The sequence below is a fragment of the Taudactylus pleione genome, unplaced genomic scaffold, assembly GCF_031769625.1.
Source record: "Taudactylus pleione unplaced genomic scaffold, aTauple2 ptg000018l, whole genome shotgun sequence".
NCBI lineage: Eukaryota > Metazoa > Chordata > Amphibia > Anura > Myobatrachidae > Taudactylus > Taudactylus pleione.
In genome coordinates, this window is record NW_028284420.1 from 20149643 (window position 1) to 20162409 (window position 12767).

Here is a 12767-nt window from a genome sequence, read left to right on the forward strand (position 1 = left end):
GACATTTGACAGACCCAAACAGCACCCCCTGACCTGTGGTGCCCTGTGCGATGGCACCGGCCGCACTACCCTAGCTACAGCCCTGTCAATTATGATTTTAGGGTTCTGTCCTCCTGGCAGTCAGGGCCTGTTGGAAAATGTGTCCAGTAGGTGGCTTGTGCATCTGCCATTGGTGAACAAAGAAATACAGGGGTGTTTTTTAGGGTAAGGGAGAGAAGCTAGGTGCAGCTTAGTATCTCAAATATGATGTACACCACTACATGAGGTGAATACACCACTAGCATAGCATAACCACATCCGTTATTGTCATTGCACAGACTGTCCCAGCTAACACAATTAAAATGTTAACAGGGATGCATATATATTTATCTCTCTCAATACATATATACCTCTGAATATCTAGTAATATCATACATATATAATAGGTACAGTGCACACATAACAAGTTATAAAGAGCGTAAAAAACGTACAGTTCAAAACAATGCAGAATACACACAGATACAAGCCATACAAACATTACTGTATATACAGTCATCATACCCACAAATGCAGCTCGGGCTGAACCAGAACATTCAGTGCTGCTGTTAGTAGGGGAGCATATAATGGTATAAGTGAGGAAAGAAAGAGCACATAAGGGAAGGAGACTTTGCTTTGCTTGCAGTCTATAGGGGAGGGTGACACAGAGAGATGAGCCAGTATGCATGGAACACAGGGCCTGATTCATAGTTGGGAATAGAGTGAGAGAGCAAGTAACTGTGCATCTTGGTAAGACCATGCTACACTGCAGGTGGGGCAGATGTAACATGTACAGAGAGATATAGATTTGGGAGGGGTGTGTCCAACTTCATACTGAAATCTAAATTGCAGTGTAAGAATAAAGCTATCCAGTATTTGTAGACTACATGCAAAAGCAGCCAGTATTTACCCATAATGCAAAAAAACAAAACAAATGTATGTATTTGCACCTTTTGCATTGCCACAGTACACGGGGGTCTAATCATGTAGATTAGCTTAAATGAATTGCTACTTTTTACTAGAGATGTACGCCGACCCTCGTGTTTTGGTTTTGGTTTTTGTTTTGGATCTGGATCTCCCCTGGTTTTGGATCTGAATCTGGTTTTGGATTTTTTTCTTAAGTGTTTTGTTTTTTCGTGTTTTGGTTTTGGATCTGGATTTTTTTCTTAAAAAACCATAAAAACAGCTAAAATCACATAAAATGGGCTTGTTTTTGTTCCTACAGTATAATTAACCTCAATAACATTTATTTCCAGCAATTTCCAATCAATTTTGACCACCTCACAATATTATTTGCTTCATCTAGTTAAGGCGAAAAGGTTGCATCCAGCTAGCTGGCTGACTAAGCTAAGTGACACAGTGGATGGCACTAACATGTGGCAGTTCAGCATCTAATTTCTAACACGGATACAGTGTGTTATACAGTGTGAGTTGAATACACCAATAGTGCACTTACTGTGACAGCAGTGTCGACAGAGCGGGGTTGCTGACGGTGTCCTCAGTACATGGAATGGCAGTGCTGCGGTGCTGGCAGTGTCCTCAGTGAAGGGTACCGGTGATGTCGGCAGTGCGGGGGTGCCAGCAGTGTCTTTAGTGCAGGTTTGCTGGCTGTGTCGGCAGTGCGGGGGTGCCAGAGGTGTCTTTAGTGCAGGTTTGCTGGCTGTGTCGGCAGTGCGGGGGTGCAGCGGTGTCTTTAGTGCAGGTTTTCTGGCTGTGTCGGCAGTGCGGGGTTGCCAGCGGTGTCCTCATTACAGGTTTGCTGAATGTGCCTGCAGTGCAGGGGTTGCTGGTGGTGTCCTCAGTACATGGAATGGCAGTGCTGCAGTGTTCTCAGTGAAGGGTACCAGTGATGTCGGCAGTGCGGGGGTGCCAGCGGAGTCTTTAGTGCAGGTTTTGCTGTTTGTGTCGGCAGTGTGGGGGTGCCAGAGGTGTCTTTAGTGCAGGTTTTCTGGTTGTGTCGGCAGTGCAGGGGTGCCAGCGGTGTCTTTAGTGCAGGTTTGCTGGCTGTGTCTGCAGTGCGGGGGTGCCAGCGGTGTCTAAGTGCAGGTTTGCTGACTGTGTCGGCAGTGCAGGGGTGCTGTCCTCAGTGTGGGAGTGTCGGCAGTGTGGGGGTCGCTGACTGTGTCCTCAGTACGTTGGGCAGCAGTGCAGGAGTGTCGGCAGCGGTGGTGTTGGCAGTGGGGGATGCTGCCAGTGGGGCTACCGGCGGTGTCAGGCGGCGGGGGGATGGTGGGTGCCATCTTCTTTTTATCCTTTGTGCTGTTTTCAATTACGCTTAACGCTGAATGGCTGAGAGCCGTGACAAGCGGCTCTCTCAGCCAATCAGCGTTAAGCCCACTCAAAACAAAACCTCGCAATTCGACAGAGGGGGCGTGAGGTTTTGCCTTGGGTAAGGGAACCGGGGCAGGCAGGGAGATCCGAGCTGCGCTCGGATTGCGCCGGATCCCTGAAATTCAGGTGGGTTCGGATCTTGGAAATCCGAACCCGCTCATCTCTACTTTTTACTATATATCGCATCAGTTTGATGCGATACATAGCTTGGCTAGGTAGCACAAAGAAGGATCCTTGTTCCGGTCAAGAATTGTTGAAGCAAGAACCAGGAACTTCCTCTTCTGCTTACCCTTCCGGCGAAGTGATCCGGTATCCAGGTCACCGTCGATCCTGTTTTCAGCTGCGGTCCTCTCTGAGAAGTGAGGAGTTGGAAGCCAGGTCCGTTCTGCACATGCCTCGGGTCGCAGTTCAGGAGAGTCTGCAGTGGCTGCTGGAATGTCAAGGGGCAGTGGCAGCGCCGGGTGGCCGGCAGAAGAATTTTCAAATGAATAACACAAGCGATGTATGTTGTTGTTGTGTTGTGTGTCAGTAAGTGTAATGGTGCTGTAGACAGTATAGAATACACTGTCTACAGCGCCAATACACTTACTGACACACATATAGTACATAACAACAACATACATTGCTTGTTAATAATATAAAATATATATATTACATACATGTTGATGATTATTACAGACAGTCCACTCCACAGGCAGCATGACGGTACCGCTCTCTGCCGAAACAGCATCCATTCCCTTCCCTGCTCCTCGTCTCTAAGAGGAGGAGCAAAAGGGAAATTTTCACAGAACTAGGGAGCGAGCGATTGGCAGACCTGGCTAACTGGCTTGCCGGCACGTTATGTCAGCGGCAGGCTGACATACGTGCTGGCAACGTGCTGACACACAGCGCTGATGCCTAACGGACGGCCACTATTTCTTCTCCTACCCTGAACCTGACGCTGGGGGGGTTCCTGTCCCTGACATAGCATAGCGGCCGCGCCTAACAAGTGCCGCAGCCGCCGCTCAGACATTACAGGGGCGGCCGGGCCATTAAAGTAGTGTACAGTGTAGAGTGGTGCACTGTGTAGCCTGGCTGGACATAGCGGTCGCCGCTTGGCATTTATACAGGGGCCGACTATTATAGTTACACTGGGTCACTAGCCTAAGGCTGCCTAACGGTGGCGCCGGCCCTGGATGCAGTACATCCCGCCTCTCGTTGATTACCGCAGTATATACCTATATCACAAAGGACAGCTCTCCCAATAAGAGCTGTCCTTTGCAATGGCTCCGGACAGAGGTACCTCCTTGTTTAACAAGAGGATGCGGACGGTGATGGGGGGGGATCCGATTGGATCCCTCTCAGGGAATGCGTCCCAATAAGAACCCCACAGGCTTCTATTGTATAACGCCACCTGAAGATGGCGTTACCCATCGGGGACAATGCATTCCGGTGCTTTGTACATATGGGGAATGCTGTAGAACCCCTGAAAACTGCATTTTCGGGGGGGTTTACCGCATTTTCCTCTTTAGTGCATCCCGCCCTTACTGTGTTGCAGTTCCAGGATTCCTGACTGACTGTGCCATGGACAGTGTTTGATAGAAGTTACCGTCATTACATTATGAGCAATATGAGTTTAGGAGTAACTGATGGAATTTGTGGCAGAGACTCAACACAGCAGCATAAATCAAAAAGCTCTTTTAATCTGAGGGCATTTAATGTGGTGACTAACAGCACCTACTAATTCTCCTCTAACTTTCATTTCCTATCATGCTTTTCTATATATAGAATCTCAATAGTTCCGGCAACTCAAACAATATCAGTGTCTGCGATCGGTGCCCTTACTGTAGGAACAAATGGCAACGTAGGAGCGGCATTCAAGTCCAAATGAACAACTCAACCAACGCAACCTGCAATCAACATTTCAGATTATAACTGTCATCAGAATCATAACCTGATCCTGAAGACAGCAATAAAATGTTGATCGCAGGCTGTATCGGTTGATAATAAATATATATATATATATATATATATATATATATATATAAAATTAAGGTGCACTCACCAACAAACTTGTACTTTAGTAACAGAAGTTTCCTTTATTCACATGTCAGTTTAATACAGCATCAACGTGTATGCATTTGTCAGTATCCTGACAAAGGCCCCAGAGAGGACAGAAACGTTGATGCTGTATTAAACTGCCATGTGAATAAAGGAAACTTCTGCTATTAAAGTACAAGTGTGGTGAGTGCACCTTAATTTCCTCTATACACTTGGAGCTGCCGTGCTCACTAAAGGTATCACCCCAGCAAAAGCAAATCCTATATTGCGTGAGTGTGGGCCAATAGACTCTCTCTCTCTCTCTCTCTCTCTCTCTCTCTCTCTATATATATATATATATATATATATATATACATACAGAGAGACAGTGTGTGATAGAGAGCTTGTAGCATAGGTGGCAATAATAATAATTATAATAAAATATTCATCAAAATATCAGACTTTTCTGTTTAGATAATTTTCCTCTGGGATACGGTCTAGACTAGCCATCTGGCAAATGCCAGATGGACTGCCACCCCAGCACACTCCGCCGTGATTCCCATATTTTCTTTCTGCCGTCATGTGAGTGGTTTTTCAGCAACCCCCTGGAGTCATCTTAGCCCCAGCGGACAGGAGATATGTGTACCTTATTAATAATAATTTGCAGTTAAATCCCCTTTCATTTAAAAGAGACAATGCACAGCATGTCATGTAGGGTACTCAAACTCCCAAACTCATGCACCACAGTCAGTCATTTAACATATAAGCTATTTGCTTCTGTGTAGCAAATCCTCTAATTCTAATTCTATGTAATCTAGTTGTAATTATTATCTTATACTACTGCAGCTAAGCAGATCTATGTAGTGTGCAGTTGCAGGCAAGTAAAGGCAGCAGCAGGGACTGACTCAGTATCGTCTTCTAGCCTGCAGGTATACACTTCCTATACCTGCTTAGCTGCCGTAGTTTAAACTAACAATTACAACCAGCTTATATATAGTTTACTAGGCTTGCTACATATGAGCAAATAGCTCATTTGTTAAGTGTCTGACCATGTTACATAAGGCTGTGAGTTTGAGCTCCCTGCATAGCATCCTGAGCATCAAGTGTTTTAAATGCAGGGAAATTTAAATGAAAGTTATTATATAAACATGGTGTATATATATATATTATATACAGTATATTACATTGTTATTTATAGCTCACAAGCAAAGTGTCTGAATATGGTATAGAAGGTTTGGTATTTGAATCTCCTGCTTGGATTGTTGTATATTTTACTACAGGTAAATTAAGTCAGTGAAGGTTATCATACAATTGTGCTAGCATATAGTTACAGATAGCTCTCCAGTTAAATGTCCGAATATGGCTCATCTGGTCTGGGGTTTTAATCACCTACTGGATGGGCTGTCATGTGTGTATTTTAATACAGAGTATGGTGTATACATGTACATGAAAGGGAAGGAGTCTTTCTTAATTGTTAAAATGCTCCTCCGAAAAGAAAAGTCTAGCCCTGTGTTGACAGTCTGAAGCTGAGGTGTTCAGAGGCCTGGCTGGGCATTTCCACCTCCTGCTGTTATGCTTGAAGGGATGTATGTAAAGCATAATGTGTAATCATGAAATCAAGTTGCACATACTGGGGGAGACTGGGAGCCAAGAGGAGGACACACTCTCGCCAAGGTGGGCGCATGCTTGTTTAAATAATGCCAGGAACTGATAAGGCATCATATTCTCTGATGTAATCACTTTACTTTTTACACTTCAAAGGAAGCCTGTGTCTCTGCATGATTTTCTTAATCCATTGCCCCAAAAATTAATTTCTTATTGCAACATTTATGTCCAAATCGAACTGGAGTCCAGTCACCTAAAGCTAGCATAGGTTTTATACTATTGTGTTCTTATATTATAGGAGTGTTTTGGGATTTAAAAAAAAAAACTGTAAGCGTCTAACTAATTAGGAAAAACAAGTGTTGTAATTACTATAAAATACTTCCTAATTGCTGCTCTAGGGAAAATAAAAAGCTGTGTGGGAAACATTTATTTATGCATCAGTCAAAGTCCATGGGATTCAGCAGGGAAGATTATGAATATGAGTAAGTCTTGCATAAACGTATCTCCCAGTAGTGACTATAGATACCAGTGTAAAAATATTAAATGACGTTAATAAATGCAAGTGGAACTAAAGCCAACAATTGCCAAAGCAGCTCTGTTAACTTACAAAATGATTCAGAAGTTGCTCAATGAATGCTGCCATATACTTAGATGTACATACTACATTCTGAGTCACTGCCTCGGATAGGTGACCATCTATTGTGCTGCAATAGTCGGATATTATTTAAAACCCATCTTTATGAGTTTTCATTTAAAACTATATATGACATAATTTAAATGTATTTCATATAATAAATCCTAGCGTTGTCCATTTATTTCTTCATGGCAGCTCTATTTCAAATGCAAGCTTGTGACCCTATATTTTACACAGTACACATATTCACATATTCACATGTGAAGAGGAAGCTGTCAGAAATTAAGGAGAACACAGGCCACAGTTCACTTTGCACTAAAATGAAAGAAGGCGCCTAAGAACTGTCTATTGGTGCTATGTCCTATCGAGGTTACACAAAACAAATCCTGATGTTTATGAAACCACTTCATCTGATCACAATGCTCATACTTTATTACTTTATTTCTTAAGTATTAAAAAAAGTTTACATTTTTGGTGATTTAATAACATTGCCTGCAGATCATGCTTGTTAATTGTTCCAATAATTCTTTTTAGTTTAATGCCCTTGACACCGACATGTTGTGAAGCACCTACAGTACTTTATGGTATAAATGAATATCCATAAGACTGTAGCCTATCAATTCATTAGTAACTTTGCACACCAGTGGGGCAGTTTCCAAAGCTGTGTACACACTATACGATGTAACAAACGATACCACGGTCGAGCGTACACACGCACAATATTCTGAATGACGGCATGAAATATTGTCAGGGGGGATTGTATCCAATTAATCTTTTCTCCTGTACACACTATGCAATCATTGTGTAGATCAGAGGTCCCCAAACACGGTCCTCAAGGCTCCCCAACAGTTCAGGTTTTAGAGATATCCATGGTTGAGCACAGGTGGCTAAATCAAATTGACTGAGGTACTAATTAAGTCACCTGTGCTCATCCATGGATATCTCTAAAACCAGAACTGTTGGGGAGCCTAGAGGACCACGTTTAGGAACCTCTGGTGTAGATTAATGTTAGTTCAAGTTACATATTCAGAGAATCAATATATTGTATGGACGTGTGGTCCTGCGTAGACACTACACGATATGAAGCACATCATTCATCGCATCGTCCCACCTGACGTGCAGCACAGCAGATGGGAAGATGCGATGAATGATGGCCGGGAACGACTGATTGGGCATATACCCTATGCAATGTGTGTGATATATTGTTCTGATCTGCGTCGGAGCGATATATTGGACAATAGATCTTAACACTGACCATACCTCCCAGCTGTCCTGTACTTTTTCAGGGCATCACTAATTTAATCAGGAAATGGTTAGTGGCCCTGCAACTTTAAGGGTGTGACCTTCCTGTTTCACTGAGTGCCCTGTGTGGTCAAGATGTGGTCTGACATATTAGGCACAGGGATATTTGGATGAATGCACTGTCGTATAAATAAAAAGAAAATCTTTTTTAATATGTTAAAGAAACCAGAGTAGGTGTACGTGCAGATGGCCACTTTAAACAGATGTATATGTTTGTATGGGATAAATTGGGATCGGTATGAATGACCATCGGACGTGAGCCCGGCGGTTCAAATCCTGATGCCGGCAGCCCGAACAGCACAGATCCCGACAGGGCAGGTAAGTACTCTATCCCTACCCCTCACCCCCCCTAACCCTAACCCTCCCTTAGGGGTGCCTAACCCCAACCTCCCCCCCTAGTGCCTAACCCTAACCTCCCCCAGGGGTGTCTGAATCTAATCCCCCCTCCCCGCACCCTAAACCTTACCCTCCCGGGGGGATGCCTAACCCTAACCTCCCCCTAGTGCCTAACCCTTCCCCCCCCCTTCCCCTAGCCTAACCCTAACCATCCCAGGGGGTTCCTAACCCTAAGACCCCCGGGAGCCCCTAAACCTAACCGTCCCGCTCCGTGGTTGTCCGCTCGCGACGCCCAGTTTACCTTCATTCGGTATGCCGGGCGTCAGGATTTCGGCAGGTAGATAATGATAGGCGTCAGGATTTCAACGCCTATTATTAGTCCCATGTCAGGATTTGCCAGTCAGGAAGCCGGAGGTCGGCATTTCGACCGCCGGCTTTTTGACTACATCCCGGCTAAATCTATAGTTCAAAAATATATTTATATGGTGCATTTGCTTGTAATTTAAAAATGGACCCTTCCTGGTATAGGTATGTGTGTTTACCTTGCAGGGAATTTTAGACTGTAAGCTCCAATGACATAGTAAATGATTAAATATTCTCTCTACAAAATTTTGATTTGGTACACACCCATACTTTGCCTTCCTCCAAGCACCACATTATGGGACATATTCATCATCATTTAATTTCTACAGATGGCATTTGCTCCCACATCCGCGCTCCTACCCTGTGGAAAGGGATGCGAAGGGGGATACTTTCGGATCTCTCTGCCCCTGTCCGGCCCCTCCACCAGACGTTGGGGCTTTGTGCGCATAGAACTGCTGAGTCAGACTCAGCAGTGATCATTTTCACTGCTACTAATGTAGCAATGAAAACATTTGTGGAGACAGCTGATTTTCAGTTGAGCTGTCTCCGCTCGGGATCAATGATGAATTGCTCTGGCACTTGCCAAGAGTAAGAATGTTAATTATCGGGCGCCGCCCGGCCCCCAATAATTAACATGATGAATATGCCTCAATGTCTATACGGCCCTCCTCAATTTGTCTATAGTTTCCACATCTTCAGACCTCTAAAATCTTAACCACCCTCTCTTACTCACTGTGTACTTTAACAGTGATGTCCTATAAAGAAATGCTGTATTACATTTTTTATAGAGGATACTTGTCCCCACCTAAAGCCAATGTGATTGGGATTACAGACTCCCCTAAATGTCTCTAGTGTGCCACTTCTCTTGCCATGCTGCTTCATTGCCTTTGGAATTGCCACATGATTAAAAGATTCTGAGCCAGAGTCAAACAACATGCTATGTCGGATCTGATAAACTTTCTTCCATTGACCCCAGAATGGGCGGTGTTGGGTGTACTTAGCTCAGATATTCGGATGACCCATGTTAGTCGGAAACTACAATACTTACTATCATCTTGGCTTTGGCTCGCAAATGTATCCTGCAACATTGGTTATCTCACCTATCGCCTTCCATTGCCCTCTTTAGGGAAAAACTTTTTTTCATATTCAAAATGCACTGAATTGAGGCCTCTCGGCACAAGGAAACTCAGATTGATAAATTCTTTACTATTTGGGAAAGCTATATTGATTCTTTGCCAGAGGTCACAAAATCCCAAATTAGTACCTGCTTCCGGACAACGCAATGGTCTGAGACCCGACTATTATTACTGTATGCGATCCCCCTGATACAAATATGATAACTTTATGGATATGTGGAGTTTAACTGACCACCACCACTTTGGTTTTGAATGAAGGAAGAGAGAGTAGTAGTGAGCCCGGTAAGAGGAGACTACTTCTCTCTCTTCCTTCATTCATTGTTTATTACTTCAATAAAAACACTTTTGAAAAAAAAATTCAGAAAGAGAAAATCCAAGTGACTCCATGCCCTAATATAATAGCTCCACTTTTAATGTTACATGTAAATCCAGACATCTGATTAATACACAGATAGGTAAGTCACTTACCACATCAATTAACTGAGCTATGGACAGGCCAAAGCGCACAAGAACAGCATCAGATATATTGGCCACAGGACGGGACCACTTATTGTACCCTATGAAAAGTTTTTTCAGCAGTCTTTCCTCTGCATGTGCTCGGGTTTCAATGTGGCAGAAAGCTAGGAAAAAGAGAACACATCTGTTATTTGGACAGCAACATTTACAGCCGTCAGAAATAAAGGGATAAATATTATAACAATAATCTGAAAAAAACAAAAAGTGACTTAAATTTATTACATTACTGGCACTGTAAAAAAACAAAAACAAATGGAATGTTAATCAATCAAATAATTTGTTGTAGGTATGTGCTTCTAGCTCACTCACCTCACACCTGTATTACAAGTTTGAAAATATGGGAAGGAATTTGTGAATGAATAGTGGGAGTGCAGTTATGTAACTAACAATGGACTAGTCAGTCTCACATATAAACTCCGGGAATATGGAGATACTGCTAACAGTTTCTTTTAATCTACAGAAGAACCAACAAAGTGAACCCATGACAGGAAAGTAGTTATAGACTACATAAAACCAAATCATGCAGAGACCAGGATCTTTGATAAGTGGCAGTGTAGTCTGCTAGGAAGCTCCAAACACTGGATAATCACATATACACTACTATTCAGGAGTTTGCTGAGACACGATTTTTCTACTACCACTTACTTGCTTTAACAGGAGATCCCAGAGTCTGCATGACTTTCACTGTAACTGGTCTTTTCGTTTGGCATTTTCAGTTTTCTTTGTGACCTATTTAGCCTTAGTGGCAGTTGGGCCTGATAAATGTCATTTCTTATAATCGCATGTTACACATTTCCTACCATGTAGCTGAGGCTGGGCCATGATCATGCAATTTACTGTGATTGCGTCATTTATCCACAAAACTACCGACTTTTCTGGAGAAGGGCACAGATGCCAGGAGTCTGGTCTAGTCTTTATTTGGAGAGAGACCAGGATGGCTCTCAGACAATTGGGAGTCTCCCTGAGTAGGCAAGTATGAGTAGGCGTGTATGGGACCTAGATTACCAGCTGCGCATGCGCGGCCATTAGACATCAATGTCCAAATATGGGATGCTGGCGAGCTTCCAAAGATCTAAGCTTTCAGGGCTTGGTAAGAAGGACTACATTGCTATCCCCATAGAGATCTATGGAAAAGACAATGTTCTGCACAGGGCCGTAACTAGGTATTTCAAGGCCCCATAGCAAATGTTTGTAAGGGCCCCTATGTTTCACTCAATGGTGAAAAATGTATATAACACATGCAACTTTGACAAGGAAGATGGGTCCCATCAGCTCTGGGCCCCATAGCAGCTGCACCCCTTGCACCAATGGTAGTTACACCCGTGGTTCTGCAGATTGATTAATGCTGCTCTACATTTGTAACACTTTACTTTGATACAAAAACTCCAAAAATAATGCAGTAATAGTAGTTTCCACATTATGATAAATATGCCCTTATACTGTGTTAATTATATTGATTAATGCTGCTCTACATTTATAATACTTTGCTTTGATACAAAAACTCCAAAAATCATGCAGTAATACTGTAGCAGTTTCCACATTATGATAAATAGTCCCTTATATGTTAATTATATTGATTAATGCTGCTCTACATTTGTAATACTTTGCTTTGATACAAAAACTCCTAAAATCATGCAGTAATACTGTAGCAGTTTCCACATTATGATAAATATGCTCTTATATGTTAATTATATTGCTAGTTGTGGTACTTAATGACTGTGAAAATGGTAATATCTATTTTTCTATAGTGTTTTTAGCACCTCATAACATGTTAGCACTATTTGTAGACCGTGAAAACAGTGCTACCTGGCAAACAGATTTATTTTTACACAGTCTTATTTAGTTTTCTTTCAAGTCAGCAGTCAGATACATATATGCAAACATCCCAATGACACACATAAAAGCTGCAGCTTGTTCATTCACGCGTGCACAATATGTATCAACTTAGGTTATATAGAGGATGAGAGGCAGGGACTGGATTATGGTCACATAGGTCTGGGGCTGAAAATTATAAAGGACCTATTGTGGGAAGTGGAGGAGGTGTGATCAGTGCTGTGTGGGTGTGGCCAGTGCCATGTGGTAATCATGCTGTCATGATGATGCACCTATTTTTCCGTGGAGGCCTGGAACTGTAGTCCCATTTGCCCCATTGTTAATCTGGACCTGATGAGGGGTTAACTCTATGGACACCACCGGTTCACTAGTATTGTTCATATATTAGTCCCAAGGGATATTTTCAGTAGATAGGACATCTCTGCACACCATAACCAAAATTAATTATATAGGATGGGATGTATCAAGGGTAAAAATGCGGTCAAACCCCAAAAAAGCGAGTTTGACCGCATTTCTCATATGCACCAAGCCTTGAGGCAGTATATTCCATTTCCAAATGCATCCATTGGGGCATTCAAATTTTCAGTGGTGATGGTTAAGATAGACAGCACCCTCCCCTCCCTCCTGAGGTACCAGGTGCCAGCAAGTCTAATTAGGTTCATTCTAGGAACAATGGG

General features: G+C 43.0%; 1 protein-coding gene across 1 annotated transcript in view; it reads right to left on the reverse strand.

The window, feature by feature from the left end:
- CHRNA4 (cholinergic receptor nicotinic alpha 4 subunit) overlaps positions 1–12767 on the reverse strand; it is a 72727-nt gene that overhangs the window by 42529 nt on the left and 17431 nt on the right. Inside the window, exon 2 of the mRNA XM_088442845.1 lies at positions 10210–10361. Coding sequence (XP_088298971.1) covers positions 10210–10361 — 152 coding nt within the window. The remainder of the gene's footprint in view (positions 1–10209; positions 10362–12767) is intronic.